Here is a 21376-nt window from a genome sequence, read left to right on the forward strand (position 1 = left end):
ATCTGGGTCCCTGGCATTGTGAGGCCACTGTGCCACCATGCTGACCATTTTCAGGATATGTGGATGTCACTGGCTAGTCCAGCATTTTTGCTCATCCTGAGTTGAGCTTGAGAAGGTGGTAGTAAACTACCTTCTTGAACTGCTGCATTCCCTCTTTGACACAATCTGCTGGTCATCAGGACATAACAGCCAACATACCTGACATCACATCAGCACCAAAGTTCATGTATTATATTCTTCACAATTGTGATAAACAGAACATCTTTTTGGCTTGATAGAAGCATCCTGTTGATGGAAAATAACACTCCTGTTACTGCTGCTTACTGGCAGTGTGGAACTGCTAACTTACTGTTGCTCAAATGTTTGAGATACCTTAACCCTCCCAGAACAATCTGGGCTAGGCACTTTTTAGGTTCAATAGTAACAGCCTTAGGCCCACACATGAGTACGCACGACACATGTATTTCCACTGCATGGATGATGCACTTGCTCTATTTGAATCTGCATGTAAGAATTTCCTTATACATCTTAATGTGCTCCAGCCTTGACAAGTCCCCCTTCCTCGATGTGCTAATGAGAAATCTGCTAAAGGGTTATCGCTACTGTCTACTACAAGCCTACTTTCACTGTTCAGTATCTGTGTTCAGATTCCTACAGCTTTGTACACCATAAGGTTGGATTTAGCAAAGGGCCTGAGTCATTCGTTCACTCTGCAAGATTGAACCATCTGCTGAACAATGGCCATGCTGACCAGGTTATTGTTCGCTGTATATTCCTCCCCCACCAAATTCACGGATGGGTCTAAAGCTGCTGCTGTCAGCTCTGAGAAGTGCCCAGTCTCCCTCAGATTACCCTGGAGAGGAGTAAAGTGTTTCAGAAGTTTGAGCAACAGGTGAAGCTGGCAGTTTCATGCTGCCAAATGCAATAGCAACACCAGTGTCTCTTTTCATTGACAGAATGCTGCCACTGAGCTAGAGTGATTAATGTGATGCAGAAATTTCAGTGCTGGTGCAATGCCAGTACTGTAGGCTGTACATCTGAATGTCCAGCAATGAAATCTACAGTGGTGCACCATATAATGGCAGGAATAGGGTTTTGCACAGGATAAGGGTCTATATAGTGGAGTGTCTGCAAGACTTATTGCCAGAACACTGAGATGACCCTTAACTTCTTATCCACATCTACCACTTCCATCAGAAGAATGGCTTTGCCTGCATGATGCTCTCGGAATTCTTTGAGCTGGTGTAAGTATATTTTTATGTTGAGACTCTTAGCTTCCCAGTCCAATACTGTTAGTGAAGTGTTCAGACGGTTGGAGAAAGAGTAAAGCCCTCTCTACATAGTCTCATTGAACACGCTAGCACAGGTGCAGCATGGGTCAGATACAATTTAGAGTAAAGCTTTTGTACAAAAATATGATCTAAAACACTAACATTAACATATGGAGTGTACTGAAGATGTAAATACAACTCGGAGGGCATGACATGATAGCCAATACAAAATAGGAGCAGATGTTGGCCATTGGGCCCCTCGAGCTTACTCTGCTATTTGATAAGATGAAGGCTGATCTGTTAGTGTTGAGTTCCACGTTCCCTATTTATCCTCACTAACCTTTGGTTTCCTTGCCTAACAAGGATCAATCTACCTCTGCCTTAAAAACATTCAATGACCTCGCCTCCAGTGCTTTCTGAGACAGAGTTCCAAAGTCACACAACTCTTCTCATCTTAGTCCTAAAAAGGTGACCTCTAATTCTAAAACAGTGCACCTAGTTCTGGATGCACTCAGGGAAAAAGTCCTTTCCATGTCCACTTTGTCAGTATCATTCATGATCTCGTAGGCTTTCATCAAATTACCTCTCACTCTTCCAAACTCTAGTGGAAACAAGCCCAGCCTGTCTAATCTTTCCGTATAAGACAATCCACTCATTCCAGGAATCAATCCAGTAAACCTCCTCTGAACTACCTCCGATTTATTTACATCCTTCCTTAAATAAGGAGACCAAAACTTAACAAACAATACAAGATGCAATCTCACAAATCCAGAGCAATGGCTTCAGGATGGCCAGGACCAGGAAAAGCAAATAAGACTTTCATTTCCAATTAAATCTGGAATGGACTTGAACACTCAACCTCAGACCTCAGGCAGGTATGCTGCTATTTGAGCTACAGCTGACCAGTGAATATACCCAGTTATATTGTTACAATCCCCAGCTGATGTTACTAATAGATCAATCAGATCCCAGAGCTGGAACCCAACTTGAAAGTTTCTAACTTCTATATTTTGGTTTGATATGTGGAAGATGACTATTGAACAGTCACAGGAGTCAGCTAAGGAACTTTTAACAAAATAATAAAACGTGTATTAAACAAGAAAAGATCAACTAACATACCATTCCTTCATCCAGATCACACCCTTACAAATATGTGAGGATAACACAAGTTACAAAATCTTTCTATTCTAATGTTGCCAGTAAGTACACAGTCCACGTGAACAGATTCCAAGGCACTGGGTATGTTTCATCATTTGAACTGTCTTGCGGGGTTGAAGAGAAGTTTCAAAATTTGCTGTAATGCAAAACATGAGAAGGGATCAGATTCTGAATTGGCACCTTTGGGTTCTTTCCTCTTGTACTTGTGGTGAGACACACCACACTCTGACAGATGCTACCCAAATAACTTCTACGGATATCTATTAATTCCAACAGCGTCCCCCCCCGCCGCCCCAGCCCCCCAAATGCTAGTCATATTATGAGCCAACTGGTCTCACTGGAACTCTGTCTTTCACACAAGCATCTCAATCGCCACACTTGATAACACATCTTGCAATATTCTAATCTTTGCTTTCTGTAAGAAGCCTTGACCAAGGATCCTCCTTCAGGGTTTTAACCTGTCACCCAGTATTCTTCAGCCCTGGTCTACATTCAGGATTTGCTTTCCATGCACTCTCTCTCTGATACCCAGCTGTGCCAACAAAACACCATTGCTTACGGACCCTTTTTAAGAAGTCGTCAACCTTCTGGTCATCTTGGATCTCTAGCTTCTCACAAGCCCACTTCCCTTTATATCTGCTTTCTGCAGATTTGCCTTTTTAATTTAGCCACTTCATCTACTCCTTACTTGAACTTGACTGAACGGGATCTGTTCTCCAGATTCCTGATCCTTGATTTCCACTGTCTTCCTGGAACATTTTTCTGTTCCATTCCCTGTTTTCTGGGATTTACTTCTGGGAAATCTGCTCTTTGCAGTTCCCGTTCTCTGGTTCAGCATCTTCTATGCCTCTTTGAGCAATGGCATTTTCTTCTGGACTTCCTGATCTTTCTTTCACATTAGTTCACTTTTATTTTTGTTTGCTACTCTGTCCCGGTGCAGGTTTTGGTTTGTAAGAAAATGAAATGATCAAACTGCACGTGCACAGGTTTGGTTCCTGGTTTGACAATGGGAATATGGCCCAACTCCATAAGGCTATTCTTCTGCACATATTCAGAACCCAAAGATCATATTGAGGAGATTGATGCTGGTATGACCTTTTCAGCACTGACACACATGTCAAGACTGCTGAGGACCAATCTTCTTAAAAAAAAAGAGAATTACTCCTTTCTTCTGGAGACTAATAATCTGGTCCACAGGAAAGAAAGGGAATTTATAAGAGGGGATGGAGGAGGCTGAGGGATTAAGGATGATGGGGTTTATGACGAGTTAAAATTTAAGTTTATTTATTAGTGTCACAAATCGGCTTGCATTAACACTGCAATGAAGTTACTGTGAAAATCCCTTCATCGCCACACTCAGGCGCCTGTCCGGGTATACTGAGGGAGAATTTGGCATAGCCAAAGCACCTAACCAGCACATCTTTCGGACTGTAGGAATAAACTGGAGCACCCGGATGAAACCCACACAGACATGGGGAGAACATGCAAACTTCTCACAGACATAGACCCAAGCTGGGAATCGAACCCGGATCCCTGGTGCTGTGAGGCAGCAGTTAACCACTGTGCCTCCATATTGCAGGCAAGCAGTAAAGGCCTTATCGTTATAATTAAGAAATAGATAATATTTTAAGACTTAATGGAAATTTTGTACAAGTTCCCTGTAGAATCTAACCCAAACTTTAACAAGAGTCAATGCTTCCAAGAGAAATTGGTAGAAAATTAGAGTCAGGGTTGAGAATGTTGGAGACAGTTTGTTATTTTGTCTGACTCTCATTGAGTTCTCTCCCTCTCCTGTATTTCAGGCAGTTTTTATTTGTTGTTCTATTCACAACTTTCCTATTCAACTGCGTGGAATATGATGTACTATTTGCAAATAAGTTCATAAATCACACAGGCTCCAGCCACCCAGAGAGGAATAAAGTCACTCTCCCAGATGCGATTCTACCCACTGAGGAATGCACAGCAAGGTAAGTTTATTTATTAATGTTACAAGTAGGTTAAAAATTGAAAAGGGTAAGAGTCTGCCCAGGGTAGATAAGATAGGAGCCAAGCCAATCTGATACATCAACCTATTCAGACCTGTTAGTTTATGTATTGGCTCATTGCCAGCAGTCAAAGTAAGGGTGAGATTGACTTCTGTTGCTGTTATTTATTTATAAATACCACAGGCACTTAAGGTGCAAGATGAGCAATTGAATGTGGAAATTAAGTGATTATGGTGGGAGAAGGGCGAGAGTCAAAGGGTCATAGAAGTTTACAGCATGGAAATAGGCCCTTTGGCCCAACTTGTCCATGCTGCTCTTTTTTTTTTAAAACCCCGAAGCAAGCCCCAGTTGCCCGCATTTGGTCCATATCCCTCTAAACTTATCTTACCCATGTAACTGCCTAATGCTTTTTAAAAGACAAAATTGTACCCACCTCTATTACTGCCTCAGGCAGCTTGTTCCAGAAACTCACCACCCTCTATGTAAAAAAATAAATAAATTGCCCCTCTGGACCCTTTTGTATCTCTCCCCTCTCACCTGAAACCTGTGCCCTGTAGTTTTAGTCTCCCCTACCTTTGGGAAAAGGTATTGACTATCTAGCTAATCTATGCCTCTCATTATTTTATAGATCTCTATAAGATCACCCCTCAGCCTCCTATGCTCTAGAGAAAAATGTCCCAGTCTATCCAGCCTCTCCTTATAACTCAAACCGTCAAGTCCCGGTAGCATCCTAGTAAATCTCTTCTGCTCTCTTTCTAGTTTAATAATATCCTTTTCAATAATAAGGTAACCAGAACTATACACAGTATTCCAAGTGTGGCCTTACCAATGTCTTGTACAATTTCAGCAAGATGTCCCAACTCCTGTATTCAATGTTCTGACCAATGAAACCAAGCATGCCGAATGCTTTCTTCAACACTCCATTTTCCTGTACCCATAGATTTCTTTGTTCTGAAACTCTCTCCAATGCCCTACCATTAACTGCGTAAGTCCTGCCCTGGTTCGATCTACCAAAATGCAACACTTTGCATTTATCTAAATTAAACTCCATCTGCCATTTGTCTCCCACTGTCCCAATTGATGAAGATCCCATTGCAATCTAACAGAACCTTCTTCACTGTCCACTATGCCACCAATCTTGGTGTCATCTGCAAACTTACTAATCATGCCTCCTATATTCTCATTAATATATATAACAAATAATACTGCACCCAGCACTGATCCCATAGGCACACCACTGGTCACAGGTCTCCAGTTTGAAAAACAACCCTCGACAACCACCCTCTGGCTTCTATCATTAAGATGTGGAGACACTGGCATTGGACTGGGGTAAACATACCTGATGAAGGAGCAGCGCTCCGAAAGCTAATGGCTTGTGCTACCAAATAAACCTGTTGGACTTTAACCTGGTGTTGTGAGACTTCTTATTCTATCATCAAGCCAATTTTCTATCCATTTGGCTACCTCACCCTGGATCCCATGAGATTTAACCTTATGCGACAACTTACCTAGTCAAAGGCTTTGCTAAAGTCCATATAGACAACATTAACATTAACAAATGGCAGATGGTGTTTAACCTTCTTGGTCACCCCTTCAAAAAACTCAAATTTGTGAGACATGATTTTCTACTCACAAAGCCATGCTGATTGTCCCTAATCAGTCCTTGCATCTCTAAATGCCTGTAGATCCTGTCTCTTAAAATATCTTCCAACAATTTACCCAACACAGATGTGAGGCTCACCAGCCTATAGTCCCCAGGCTTTTCCCTGGAGCCCTTTTTAAACAAAGGCACAACATTTGCCACACTCTAATCTTCAGACACCTCACCCGTGACTATGGATGATTCAAATATTTCTGCTAGAGTACCCACAATTTCCTCCCACAATGTCCTGGGATACACTTCATCAGGTTAGTGTCAGAATAGTAGCATCTCAGATATGATTCCGCATTGAAATGCACTGAACAATAAGGACTTCTCCACCTCCAGTATGGATAGGAGAAAGACTGATCACAAAGCAATGTTATTACAATTCTTCGTACTTCTTAACATAGTGCCAGTCAAACCCTGAAAATTAATATTCCTGCAGGTTTTAATAGTTGTTGGAGATTCTCTAAAAATTGAAATTGCGTGTCATCTCTCAATCCAATCATTCCTCTGTGACATGAGCGAGCAGCTAGGACCTGGGCTGCCAGGGCGAGTGGTTTCAAAAGGGAAGTTTCAGTATGATTCCAAACCCCTGTTGATGTGACTCCAATCCCTCATCACTGCTTCTCCAAGCCTGCCTGTCTCCATTCCAGCCCCCTCTCTCTTTTTCCACTGCTCGCTCTTTCTTCCCACTCCCTCTCTCTTGCCTCTCTCGCTCTCTTTTCCTGATCCAACTCTCTCTCTCTCTCTCCCCTGCCACTCTGTCTCCCCCTTTCTCTTCCTGCTACACACTCCTCCTTCCTGTCTTCACTGTTTGTTCTTCCTGCCCCCTCCCCCGCCCATGCCTTATTAATTCTGATTCTCTCTGTATTGCCCTCCTACCTCAGGAGTGTTGATTCCATGTGTTTATTTCCATGGGGATTTTAGCTGGTACACGTCAGGTAATCATCCTTCAAGCATGAGTTTAGTCAGCAGAAAATGATTTGACTGCAGGAGACAACACACCAACCTTAAGTGTGGATTTTCCAGCAGGATGAGGGACTAAACACCCTGCCCTGGGGGAATTATATATCATCTGCGGCCACCATGATTTTCTGTGGTGTATGTCAGAAGCTAATAGGGGAATTATTTATACTAGGAAGGGGGAGTGAGTGGGGAGAGATTTGAAAGCTGTAATATCCATGTACTCTGATGTTTATTGAACTGTTTTTGCTGAGTTGTAACCTAATATGATGGGTCACTGACAAGTCACAGGCTTACAGCATCACGTTGGCTGCACTCCAGACACTCATTTCAGGCCCCACCTTGACTCACTGGCATCTGATTCACTGCTGACCTTTCATCTCTGCCGTCTCCTGTCTCTGTTATAACAATTTTCTGGCATTTCTCTGTTCAATCATGCTCTCTCCTGCTCACCCACCAACCGTTTAATATCCCACCCAACCTAATCCCACTCTCTTCACTCCCCACACAGAGTTAATACGCCGCCCAGTCAAATAGGTGCGGCAACTTCTGATTCTGTACTGCAGATGAGGATATTAAAGGGGTAATATTCTCCTGATTGTGTAAATACTGGGTGAATGTACTCCTTGTTTTCTGCTGTTGCTGTGAATTGATTTCCCTGAATGTAAGTATCCGGGATTCGCTGCATACCCGAGGCTCAATGTCAGTTTAATAATAGCCTTTAAATGAAAGTATTGATTTCATGTTATGTTGCAATCCCAGGACTTTCGGAGAAGAGATGTTGTTTTTGTTTTTCCCGTCCATGCATTGCCGGGATATGCTGACTTTGGCGAGGCACAAATTTCACAAACAGAAAATACTAGAAAATTTCAGCAGGTCTGACAGCATCTGTGGAGGGAGAATAGAGCCAATATTTCAAGATTAGATGAGTGTCATAGAACCTTGGCTCTATTCTCTCCCCACAGATGCTTTCAGACCTGCTGAAATTTTCTAGTATTTTCTGTTTTTTTCAGATTCCAGTATCCGCAGTATTTTGGTGTTATCCATGGAAAATAGGATGATATTTATAATGTTAGGGTAAGATGTGCCGGAGTGGGGGAGGTTCATGGAATTGACAAAGCTCTCATAGACAAGAAGACAAAGGAATTGTAAATAGTGGTGGTCATGACTAAGAAGGGTGCTAATAGCGGCCCCATTAGAGATCAGAATGTGTTAATGACAAAGGTATCTCAGAGCGGAAACTTCATTTAACTGTGTGTTAAAAATCTTTCTGTCAGCCTCTCACCAGTAGAGGTGCTGCAGCTCTGCCAGTGGCAGAGGCAGGAATTACAGTGTGACTGGTTTATGCAACATTTTCATTATATGGAAAGATTTTGAATTTAAAGGAACCTTTCACAATCTTAGGGCATCCCGAAGACTTTCCAGCCAATTAAATCACTGTAAAGTGTAGTCACTGCTGGAATATAAGAAACCTGGATGTGACAATTTATGATGTGATGACGTTCTGATCTACAATGTGTATCTCTGTGTAATGTTTTAATGTCTTTGTTACGTTGCTGAACAGGACTCAAGTTAAAATTCCCAAACGTAAACACGACAATCTTAGTCAAAGTACGTGGGATTGCAGGTAATGTCCTGAGATGGATAGAAAGCTGGCTGGAAGACAGGAAGCAAAGAGTTAGTATAAATGTTTTTTTTCTCTCCGATTGGCAGTCAGTGATTAGTGGGGTTTTGCAGGGATCTGTGCTGGGATCCCAACTGTTCACATTATATATTAATGATTTGGAAGAGGGAACTGAATGAATTATATCCAAATTTGCAGATGATAAAAAGTTGGGTGGGAGGGTGAGCTGTGAGGAGGATACTTCAGTGTGATTTGGACAGGCTGAGTGTGTGGCCATCTGCATGGCAGGTGGAGTATAATGTGGATAAATGTGAGGTTATCCACTTTCCTAGCAATAATAGGAAGACAGATTATTACTTGAATGGGAGTAAATTGAGAGAGGTGGATACTCAACAAGACCTTGAAGTCTTTGTGCATCAGTAGAAGGATGGATTAGTAAATTTGCTGACGACACCAAAGTCGGAGGAGTTGTAGACAGTGAGGATGGATGTTACAGTTTGCAGAGGGACATAGATAAGCTGCAGAGCTGGGCCGAGAGGTGGCAGATGGCGTTTAATACGGAGAAGTGTGAGGTGATTCACTTTGGTAAGAGTAACAGGAGTACAGAATATAGGGCTAATGGAAGGACTCTTAGTCGTGTTGACGAGCAGAGAGATCTCGGTGTCCATGTGCATAGCTCCCTGAAAGTTGGCACCCAGGTTGATAAGGTTGTTAAGAAGGCGTACGGTGTGTTAGCTTTTATTGGTAGTGGGATTGAATTTTGGAGCCGTGAGGTCATGTTACAACTGTACAAGTGCGGCCGCACTTGGAGTATTGCGTACAGTTCTGGTCGCCACATTATAAGAAAGATGTGGAGGCATTGGAAAGGGTGCAGAGGAGGTTTACCAGGATGTTGCCTGGTATGGTGGGAAGGTCTTATGAGGAAAGGCTGAGGGACTTGAGGTTGTTTTCATTGGAGAGAAGGTTACGAGGTGACCTGATTGAGGCATACAAGATGATCAAAGGATTGGATAGGGTGGACAGTGAGAGCCTTTTTCCTCAGATGGTGATGGCTAACACGAGGGGACATAGTGTTAAATTAAGGGGTGGTAATTATAGGACAGATGTCAGAGGTAGGTTCTTTACTCAGAGGGAAGTAAGGGCGTGGAATGCCCTGCCTGCAGCAGTTGTGGACTTGCCAACTGTAAGGGCGTTCAAATGGTCAGTGGATAGGCATATGGATAACATTGGAATAGTTTAGGTCAGAGGGTCAGTAGATTGGTTCCACCGGTTGGCGCAACATCGAGGGCCGAAGGGCCTGTACTGCACTGAAATGTTCTATGTTCAGTTGCTGAAAGTAAGTGCACAGGTATAGCAGGCAGTAAAGAAGGCAAATGGTATGTTGGCCTTGATAGTGAGAGGGTTTGAGTATAGGGTTAGGGAGGCTTTGCTGCAATTGTACGGGGTGTTGGTGAGGACACACTGGAGTGTTGTGACAGTTTTGGTGTCCTTATCTGAGGAAGGATGTCCTTACTATAGAGGGAGTACAGCGAAGGTTTACCAGGCTGATTCCTGGGATGGCAGGTCTGTCATATGAGGAGAGACTAACTCAGTTAGGATTATATTCACTGGAGTTTGGAAGCATGAGAGGGGATCTCACAGAGACTTATAAAATTCTAGTTTCAGAATGTTCCCGATGATGAGGGAGTCCAGAATTAGGGGTCATAGTTTGAGGATAAGGGGTAAGTATTTTGGAACTGAGGTGAGGAGAAATTTCTTCACCCAGAGGGTGGTGAATGTGTGAAATTCATTCCCACAAAGTAGTTGAGGCCAAAACGTTGTGAGATTCCGAGAAGAAATTGGGTATAGCTCTTGGGGCTAAAGGGATCAGGATATTGTATTCGATGATCAAGATGAAGGGGCGAAGGGCCGCCTCCTCCTCCTAGTTTCTGTGTTTCTGCTAATCTCTGAAATCAGTAGGATGCATGGATTCCCTCCTGATCCTGTTTCTCATGTTGATACTTCTCTCCTTCCATTCATGCTAGAATTCAGAAGAATGGTTGGATTATTTTCCTCCTGACCATGGCTGCCGTGTTCTGGGTCTATCGACTGGTCAAAGTCATCTGCAATCTGCTGAGTTACTGGGAAATCAGAACGTTCTACATCAAAGCACTGAAGATCCCCACGGTACAGCCCATAACTCACTGCTCAATTAACAGAGAGGCAATTCAGAATGCTTGGACATACTCTGTGTTCAGGTGTATGAGTGGGTATCTGCCTCCACTGTACACGTTCAGGCATATCAGTGTGTCAGTCCTATTTGCCCTGGTGTGGTAGTTGTGGGCCTCCTTGGAGTTTCAGACAATTTAGTGTCCCTCAGCCCTAAACTAGAAAGAATGCAGAAAAGATTTACTAGGATGCTTCTGGGACTTGTTGGTTTGAGTTATAAGGAGAGGCTGGGTAGACTAGGACTTTCTTCTCTGGAGCGTAGAATATAAGAACTAGGAGCAGGAGTAGGCCATCTGGCCCCTCGAGACTAATCCACCATTCAGTAAGATCATGGCTGATCTTTTTGTGGACTCAGCTCCACTTACCCGCCCGCTCACCATAACCCTTAATTCCTTTACAGTTCAAAAATTTATCTATCCTTGCCTTAAAAACATTCAATGAAGGAGCCTCAACTGCTTCACTGGGCAGGGAATTTCACAGATTCACAACCCTTTGTGTGTGAAGAAGTTCCTCTTCAATTCAATCCTAAATCTGCTTCCACTTATTTTGAGGCCGTGCCCCCTAGTTCTAGTTTCGCCCACCAGTGGAAACAACTTTGCTGCTTCTATCTTATTTATTCCCTTCATAATCTTATGTTTCTATATGATCTCCCCTCATTCCTCTGAATTCCAATGAGTATGGCCCCAGTCTACTCAGTCTCTCTTCATATTGCCAACTCTGTCAATGCTGGAATCAACCTAGTGAATCTCCTCTGCACCCCCTCCAGTGCCAGTATACTCTTCCTCAAGTAGGGAGACCAAAACTGTACACAGTACTCCAGGTGTGGCCTCATCAGCACCTTATACAGCTGCAACATAATCTCACTGTTTTTTAAACTCCATCCCTCTAGCAATGAAGGACAAAATTCTATTTATCATCTTAATTACCTGCTGCACCTACAAACCAACTCCTTGAGATTCCTGCACAAGGACACCCAGATCCCTCTGCACTGCAGCATGTTGCAATTTTTTACCATTTAAATAGTATTCCTAGCAAAATGGATGACCTCACATTTACCAACATTGTACTCCATCTGCCAAGCTCTTGTCCACTCAGTTAGACTATCTATATCCCTTTGCAGGCTTCCAGCATCCTCTGCACACTTTGCTCTGCCACCCATCTTAGTGTCATCTGTAATTGTCACATTACACTTGGTCCCCAACACCAAATCATTTATGAAAATCGTGAACAATTGCCAACACTGATCCCTGAGGCACATCACTGATTGCCAACTAGAAAAACACCATTCACCCTCACTCTTTACTCGTAGGAGGCTGAGGGGTGATCTTATAGAGGTCTATAAAATGATGAGGGGCACAGATCAGTTAGATAGTTAATATCTTTTCCCAAAGATAGGGGAGTCTAAAACTAGAGGGCAGAGGTTTAAGGTGAGAAGGGAGAGATACAAGTTTCCAGAGGGGCAATTTTTTCACACAGAGGGTGGTGAGTGTCTGGAACAAGCTGCCAGAGGTAGTAGTCGAGGTGGGTACAATTTTATCTTTTAAAAAGCATTTAGACAGTTACATGGGTAAGATGGGCATAGAGGGATTTGGGCCAAACGCAGGCAATTGGGACAAGCTTAGGGGTTTAAAAAAAAGGGTGGCATGGACAATTTGGGCCGAAGGGCTTGTTTCCATGCTGTAAACCTCAATAACTGTATGTGGCCACTTCAGAGGGGTTGCTAAGAGTCAGCTGTGTTGGTGTGAGACTGGCCTCTCCTGTAGGCTTGAACTGGGCAAGGATGGCCAGCTTCCTTCCCTAAGGAACAGAGTGACCATCACAATCTGATCCCAGACTTTTATGTTTCACCTTTTCAAACCGCCCCGTTAGGATTTATATTTCTTTAAGTTTCCGGTCCAGTAATGTAAGCACTCTGGTACTGTGAATGTCAAGTCGTGGTTAACGGTCTGTGGCTGTCCCTGCTTTTTCTAGGTGGAGTTGTGTAATTATACCTGGCAGGAGGTCCAAGCCCGCCTGATCCTGCTTCAGCGAGAGCAGCAGATGTGCATACACAAGAAGGAGCTAACCGAGCTGGACATCTATCACCGCATCCTCCGCTTCAAGAACTATACGGTGGCCATGGTGAACAAATCTCTGCTGCCAGTCCGCCTCAGCCTCCCGCTGCTGGGTGATGTTATCTTCTTCTCCCAGGGGCTGAAGTACAATTTTGAGATGATTTTTTTCTGGGGCCCCGGGTCTCTCTTCCAGAACAAGTGGAACCTCCACCCCAAGTACAAGCGTTCTGGCAGCCGTTTAGAGTTGGCACAGCAGCTCAGCCGGACAGTGCTGCTGATTGGAATCGCCAACCTGCTGCTCTGCCCCTTCATCCTGGTCTGGCAGATTCTCTACGCCTTCTTCAGTTACACTGAGGTCATCAAGAGAGAGCCGGGAAGCCTGGGTGCCCGCCGCTGGTCCCTGTTCGGCCGCCTGTACCTCCGACACTTCAATGAGCTCGACCATGAGCTACAGGCACGGCTCAGCCGAGGCTACAAACCAGCCACCAAGTACATGAACTCCTTCACCTCACCGCTGCTCACCATCTTCGCCCAGAACCTGGCCTTTTTCTCAGGCTCCATCCTGGCCGTGCTGATTGCCCTCACTGTCTATGATGAGGACGTGCTGACGGTGCAGCATATCCTGACTGCCATCACTGTGCTGGGTGTTGTGGTGACAGTGTGCAGGTAAGGCCCAGAGGAAGGCAATGACAATTAGGCTCTGTGCCAGCACCACAATCAGGCTGGCTCTCAGTCAATGTCTCAGCAAGTAGGAAACTCCTGAGGGAATAGCATTGGGTTAGGTACAGAGTATCATAGACTCATACAGTGCAGGAGAGGCCCTTCAGCCCATCAAGTCTGCACCGACACATTAGAAACACCCAATTTCCCACCTAACCCCATCTGCCTGCACTTAGCCCAAAACCCTGAATGTTATGATGTGCCAGGTGCTCATCCAGATACTTAATAAAGGATGTGAGGCTCCCGCCTGCTCCACCCTCAGTGCATTCCAGACCGTCACCACCCTCTGAGTAAAAAAGATTTTCCTCACATCTCCCCTAAAATTCCTGCCCTTCACCTTGAACCTATGTGTCCTCGTGACTGATCCTCCAACTAATGGGAACAGCTGCTTCTTATTCACTCTGTCTATGTTTCTAATAATCTTGAACACCTCGATCGGGTCACCCCTCAGTCTTCTCTGCTCCAACGAAAACAACCCAAGCCTATCCAACCTCTCTCCATAATTTAAATGTTCCATCCCAGGTAGCATCCTGGTGAATCTCCTCTGCACCCCCTCCAGTTCAATCACATCCTTCCGATTAATGTGGTGACCAGAACTGCACACAGTACTCCAGCTGCGGCCTCACCAAAGTTCCATATAACTCCAACATGACCTTCCTGCTTTTGTAATCTATTCCTCAACTGATAATGGCAGGTGTCCCATATGCGTTTTTCATCACCCATCTAACACACCCTTCCGCTGCCAGAAATCTGTGGACAAACACGCCAAGGTCCCTTTGTTCCACAGAACTTCCTAGTGTCCTACCATTCATTGAGTACTTCCTTGTCAAATTACTCCTTCCAAGGTCTATCACATCACACTCTTCAGGGTTAAATTCCATCTGCCACTTATCCGCCTATTTGACCATTCTGTCTGTATCTTCTTGTAGCCCAAGACACTCTGTCTCACTGTTAACCTGCCTCTGTCTCACTGTTAACTCAAGACACTCTGTCTCACTGTTAACCAGCCAATTTTTGTGTCATCTGCAAACTTACTGATCCTACCCTCCACACTGAAGACTGTCATTTATATAAATGAATAATAGGGGACCCAACACAGTGGTACACCACTGGATATTGGTTTCATAAGGACATAAGAAATAGGAGCAGGAGTAGGCCATCTAGCCCTCTGAGCCTGCCCCGCCATTCAGTAAGATCATGGCTGATCTGAAGTGGATCAGTTCCACTTTCCCGCTTTCTCCTCATAACCCTTAATTTCCATGTCTGTCAGAAACCTATCTTCCCGTGACTTAAATGTATTCAACGAGGTAGCCTCCACCACTTCAATGGGCAGAGAATTCCAGAGATTCACCACCCTTTCCAGTCACTAAAGCAGCTTTCTGTCATCACCCTCTCTCCTACCACTGAGCCAATTTTGAATCCACTTTATCAAATTACCCAGTATCCCATGTGAATTTACCTTCTTTACAAGCCCCCCATGTGCGACCTTGTCAAAGGCTTTGCTGAAATCCACGTAAACTACATCGACTGCACTACCAGTTTGACTAAAGCGCCCTCTACACTGTCCCCATCAAACACTCCCAGGACAGGTACAGCACGGGGCTAGATACAGAGTAAAGCTCCCTCTACACTGTCCCCATCAAACACTCCCAGGACAGGTACAGCACGGGGTTAGATACAGAGTGAAGCTCCCTCTACACTGTCCCCCCCCCCCCCCCCCCCCATCAAACACTCCCAGGACAGGTACAGCACGGGGTTAGATACAGAGTAAAGCTCCCTCTACACTGTCCCCATCAAACACTCCCAGTTCAGGTACAGCACGGGGTTAGATACAGAGTAAAGCTCCCTCTACACTGTCCCCTATCAAACACTCCCAGGACAGGTACAGCACGGGGTTAGATACAGAGTGAAGCTCCCTCTACACTGTCCCCCCCCCCCCCCCCCCCCCCCCATCAAACACTCCCAGGACAGGTACAGCATGGGGTTAAATAGAAGGTAGCTTTCATATTGTTTGTTGGCCAGTTTTGCAGTCATGCTGACCTTAACCTGTTTGTGGAAGTGTGCTAACTCCTGATGTGTTTGCTGCCAGGTCCTTTATTCCTGACGAATATATGGTATGGTGCCCAGAGCAGCTGCTGCAATGTGTCTTGGCCCACATCCACTACATGCCTGACCACTGGAAAGGAAATGCCAACAAATCCGAGACCAGGGATGAGATGGCTCAACTCTTCCAGTACAAAGCGGTACGGTAAATGTTGGAGTGCGTCATGGTGATGGGTGGAGTGAGGGACAGCGAATGCAGAAGTGTGAGGGATTCAACACTTAATTGGGATAAAGCTCCCAACAGAGGAGGACTTGTGTTTGCGTGCTGACTTTCTCAGGATGCCCAGACAATGTTAACATATGTTTAAAGTGTTGTAATCAGGAAGTATGACAGCCAAACAATGTCAGCAATCATTGGATTTGATTTAAAATTGTCATGTATGAACATAGTGAAAAGTATTGTTTCTTGTGTGCTATACAAAGCATACTGTTCATAGAGAAGGAAAGGAGAGGTGCAGAATGTAGTGTTATAGTCATAACTAGGGTGTAGAGAAAGATCAACTTAATGCAAGGTAGGTCCATTCAGAAGTCTGACAGCAGCAGGGAAGAAGCTGTCCTTGAGTTGGTTGGTACGTAACCTCTTTTGTATCTTTTTCCCAATGGAAGAAAATGGAAAAGAGAATGTCCGGGGTGTGTGGGGTCCTTAATTATACTGGCTGCTTTTCGAGTTTTCACAGAATCCTGACGAGAAGAAGGAGGCAGTTCGGCCTATCGAGTCTGCACCAACTCTCTAAGAAAATCTTACCCAGACAGCAGAAATATCTGGTAGCAACAAGGTCAATCCATCTGTTTACAAAATGACAAAGGGACTGGAATAGTCATCCTTAACAAACTTAACTGCAGTGACAAAATGCATGCCGTTCTTAATAATGGGTCCAAATTCGTATACATTGGGCTAGCCTCTGAGCGGGACCACACGGCTATGCTGAAAAGCAACCTCATCAATAATGCTCGAGCCATTTGCTCATTGTGGAAGCCTGATGTTGACGTGGTCATCCTGCGGGATATGGTACCCTGATCAGATCATTGCTCACTGCATCTCGCACAAACTCATTAATGAGCCTCCGATTGCCATTTCTGGTTTTGAAAAGTACCCAGTCTAACTCGGATTATCCCGGAAGCGTGAAGTATCTCAAAAATTTGAGTAATAGGTAATTATTTCATGTTGTTAACACGACGTAACAACATGACTGACTTTCTCCATTGACAGGGAATATTGCCATTAAGCCAAACAGACATTCTACTTATATATGTGAGTAATGTGGTCTATGAATTTCAGTCCCGGAGTGATGCCAGCTATGTTGGCCATATGTCCGAATAATTGATCCTTTTGGCTTTTCGCAACAGTACAGTACTAAGATATTATTCCCTGATTGGACATTTGCTCAACAATCCTGAGTGTGCTAAGAATTGACAACCAATTTAAGGTTATCAGTTGGACCCATCGTATAGCTCATTTACACATGTTGGAAACTACATATATGCACAAATGGGGCCCTGCCATTTGCAATCACAAAAATATATCCATGCATTGTGCTTTTTTTTAAGCTAAATGACAGCCTTTCCCTGGTTCATTCCCCATTGACCAATCTGCCCAGTTTGAATTTAAACAGAGAAGGGTGACATGGTGGTTAGCACTTCTACCTCACAGCACTGGAGTCCCAGGTTCAATTCCAGCTTTGGGCGACTGCATGTTCTTCCCGTGCCTGCGCGAGTTTCCTCCGGGTATAGATGATATAGAGAGATGTTTCACCTTGTGGAGTGGCATCAGAAAGGTGCTGGGGTAAGGGAGAGGGAAGTTGGACGTGATGGAGGAATAGACCAGGGCAATAGAGAGGGAGTGGCTCCTGCTGAATGCTGTTGGGATCGGGAGGAGGTAGGGGGGAAGAGATGGTGGTATCATTGCTGGAAATGGTGGAAGATGATCCTTTAGATACAGAGGCTGGTGTTGGGGAGTGCGGGGGGGTGGGGGGGAGTGTGCAAGATGATGCTTGTTTATTTGGAATTTAGAACACTAAGGGTGAAAGTGGAGCAAGGACTGGGCCAGGAACAGTGTGATATTGGGGTGACACTCGCGTGATACCAGGGGCAACCCCCCCCCCCCCCCCCCCCCCTCGCTGCATGATACTGGGGGCGATCCCCTCCTCGCTGCATGGTATTGAATGGGTCTGACTGACCCGCCATCTGTCTGGTATTTTTCAGGTGTTTATTCTGGAGGAGTTGCTCAGTCCTATTGTCACTCCGTTCGTGCTGATCTTTTCCTTGCGTCCAAAATCCTTGGAGATCATTGACTTTTTCCGGAACTTCTCAGTGGAGGTGGTCGGAGTGGGAGATATCTGCTCCTTTGCACAGATGGATGTTCGGAAACACGGAAACCCAATGGTATGTGTGAGCTACATCCTGGGACAGAGTATGGGATCCTGTGTCCTGCACTCACATTCACTGCAAATCCTCCTACTCTCGCACCCTGTTTTACTCAGGCTAACTTCAGCCTGGAGGTGATCCTGTGCTATGGGGCTGCTGCGAGGTCAGTTCACATAGAGTAGGGTTCGGGATTGTCCTGTAGAATTTAGCTGCTGGCTTCCTCAAATTTTGTTTCTTAGCCAAGCAGCCCGATTGGTAGGCAAAAGGCCCCTTGGGCCATAAACCAGCCTCACCAGGCCGCAGGCAGCATGGGATGTCTTAGGGTTGGCGTTGGGAGCGAGGTTGAATCACTGAACTCTGGGACCTTTTTTGGATCAGATGGAAACACTCCTGCTCCTCCTGACCCACAAACAGTGCTTTAAAAAGCAATTGCATCTTCTTGGATTCAACCTCTTTATCTTCTTTAAGATCCAGAGGTTTGGAAACCAGACTGCTTATGGTTACAAATAGTGTGGCTGTTAAAATGAAGGTACGCAGCCTCATTTACATATTCAAACAATCACCCTATTTCCCTAGAGAGAGAATTGGTCACCTCCCCCTTGTCTCCTCACTGAAAAATATTGCAAGTTTCTGTTACTCAATTTTTGCATTTTAATGTCTGACATTACTCATAACTACCTGTTTTTGGCAGTTAAAAATCAGCCCAATCTCTTGTCCGTTTCTCTCTCTCTCGCCCTCTCTCCCTTATCCCTTCCCTCTCTCTCCCCCTTGCTCTCCCTCCCCTTGCCTCTTTCCTCGTTCTCCCCTTCCTCCTTGTCTCCTCCTCTCTCCTCACCTGTCTCCCTGTTGCTGTCCCCCCTCCTTTCTCTGACTCTCTTTCTCTCTCTCTCTCCCCCTCACCCTGTCTCTCTCCCACTCTGTCTTTCTCTTTCTCTTTTTCTCACACCCTGTCTCTGTCTTTCTCTGATACTCTCTTCCTCCATCTTTTCACTGCTGATTCTTTGTACTGCATTGTAGAAACTTGCTGCACTTTGCTTCTTGGGTCTCTGGTTTGGTTGTCAGGCTTGTTTGGCTGGATCAAGGCTATTGGTTTTTGGCACAAATCCAGATTTTGTAGAAGTCACAGGAAACTATTGTGTGTCAGTGCCTGTGTTCGGGTCATTGGAAAGTGAGTCGGTTGCAACATTTACATACTGAGAACTTCCATCAATCCTCGATTTAAATGGATGAATGAAAGTTTCTTCCCTGGCATGTAATCCAATCTCCAATTTACCCATGTTCATCCCTTCCCAGAGGGGAGAAACCCTCCGGTAACCCAGAGAGAGTAGTTCACATGTTGGGTCCTTTTGATTCAAATGGTTTGAACTTTTCTCTTTATTTGTTCATGGGATGAAGGTTTTGCTGGTGGGATCAGAGTTTACAGCTTCTCCCAAAGTTCTCGGGAGAATGTTGGATCCTTGTGTTGGAGAGATTTGGACCTCGGTCTCTGGGTGATGTGTGTAGAGTTGTGATGATGGTTTTATTTCTTCTGCAGTGGCTCTCAGAAGGGCAGACAGAAGCTTCAGTGTACCAACAAGCGGAGAACGGAAAGACTGAACTCTCCCTCATGCACTTCACCATCACCAACCCTCATTGGCACCCGCCCCAGGACAGCTCAGTCTTCATCAGCCACTTGAAGGAGAAGGTGCAACATGATGCAGCGACTGGTCCACCAGCCCAACACCTCTTGTCAGACACACCCCTCTGCACCTCACTGCTCTCCAATGAGTCGGCCAATATTGTAAGTGTCCTGGCATGCCCTCAGATTGTGAAAATATCAGTGAGAGTTTTATCACAGAGTTAGGTGAAGCGTCTATAGTAAAGGAACTTGAGCCTGATAAAACTGTACAGAGTCATAGTCAATGTTTTGGCACAGAAGGAAGCCACTCAGCCCATTGTGTTTATACTAGCTTTCCATGGAGCAATCCAGTCAGCCCCGCTCTCTCTATCTCCCCTCCCCATGCCTCAAGTGCCCATTTAATTTCCATTTGAAATCATTCGTTATCTCAGCTTCCACCCCTCTCTTGCACAGCACATTTCCAGGTCATTACCAGTTACTGTCTAAAAGATCTATCTCACATTCCCCCTGCATTCAGAGGCACAGTGGTTAACACTGCTGCCTCACAGTGCCAGGGACCTGGGTTCAATTCCTGGCTTAGGCCACTATCTGTGTGGAGTTTGCACATTCTCCCCATGTCTGCGTGGGTTTCCCCCCCACAGTCCAAAAGACTTACTGGTTAGGTGCATTGGCCGTGCTAAATTCTCCATCAATGTACCCGAACAGGCACTAGTGTGGCAACTAGGGGATTTTCACAGTAACTTCATTGCAATGTTAATGTAAGCCTACTTGTGACACTAATAAATAAACTTTAAACAAAAACTTGTATCCACCACCAAAATAAGGGGATAATCGTAGAAGACAGAAATGAGGAGAATTTCTTTTTGAGTCCCTGGAGCTCTTTTCCTCCAAAGGCAGTGGAACCAGAGTTTTTGTCTATTTTTAATTCAGCGCGAGATAGATTTCTGATGAACGAGGCGGTGAACGATTGTTGGGGGTCGGCAGGAATGTGGGGTTGGGGTTACAGTTAGATCAGCCATGGTTGTGTTGAATGGTAGAGCAGGCTCAAGGGGCTAAATGCTCCTAATTCGTATAGTTGTCTCTCTGAAAGGCCCTCCGGTGGTGCGGCACTGCCTCGGCGCTGGCCCTCTGGCGGTGCGGCGCTGGCCTACTTTGAGGCAGATGAATTAGGAGCAGGAGTAGGCCTCTCAGTCCCTCAAGCCTACTGCATCATTCAATGTGATCGTGGATGATCTAATTGTAACCCCAACCCCACATTCCTGCTGATCCCTGACAGCCCTTGTTAATCAGGAATCTATCTCGCTCTGAATTTATAATAGTCAAAGACTCTGTTTCCTCTGTCTTTTGACAAAGAGTCTGCCAAAGACTCATGATCCTCTCCAATTTATATTATTGATTGCTTATGTTTAAACTGTGACCTCTCCCCATTTCTAGGTTCACGGACAAGACGAGGTTGTTTTGGCAGATAAGGCAAAGGAGAATCTAGAGATTCTACAAATACATAAAGGGCAACAGAGTAATTAGGGAGAGAGTAGGGCCACTTAAGGATCAACAGGGTCACCTCTGTGCGGCTCCACAAGAGATGGGTGATAAATGAATATTTCTCATCAGTATTTACTGTTGAGAAAAGCATGGATGTTAGGGAACTTGGGGAAATAAATGG

At 44.9% G+C, this 21376-nt stretch overlaps 1 protein-coding gene across 3 annotated transcripts in view; it reads left to right on the top strand.

The window, feature by feature from the left end:
• The window catches only part of atg9b (autophagy related 9B), a 72301-nt gene that overhangs the window by 35607 nt on the left and 15318 nt on the right, over nucleotides 1-21376 (top strand). For all 3 annotated transcript variants that reach the window (XM_080194787.1, XM_080194785.1, XM_080194786.1), the window contains exons 4-10: nucleotides 1180-1244; nucleotides 4232-4396; nucleotides 10671-10812; nucleotides 12826-13574; nucleotides 15718-15871; nucleotides 17934-18113; nucleotides 19630-19875. In XM_080194787.1, coding sequence (XP_080050913.1) covers nucleotides 1180-1244; nucleotides 4232-4396; nucleotides 10671-10812; nucleotides 12826-13574; nucleotides 15718-15871; nucleotides 17934-18113; nucleotides 19630-19875 — 1701 coding nt within the window. The remainder of the gene's footprint in view (nucleotides 1-1179; nucleotides 1245-4231; nucleotides 4397-10670; nucleotides 10813-12825; nucleotides 13575-15717; nucleotides 15872-17933; nucleotides 18114-19629; nucleotides 19876-21376) is intronic.

This window comes from Carcharhinus amblyrhynchos, chromosome 8 (genome assembly GCF_965287045.1).
Source record: "Carcharhinus amblyrhynchos chromosome 8, sCarAmb.v2.hapA, whole genome shotgun sequence".
In the NCBI taxonomy this organism is placed as follows: Eukaryota; Metazoa; Chordata; class Chondrichthyes; order Carcharhiniformes; family Carcharhinidae; genus Carcharhinus; species Carcharhinus amblyrhynchos.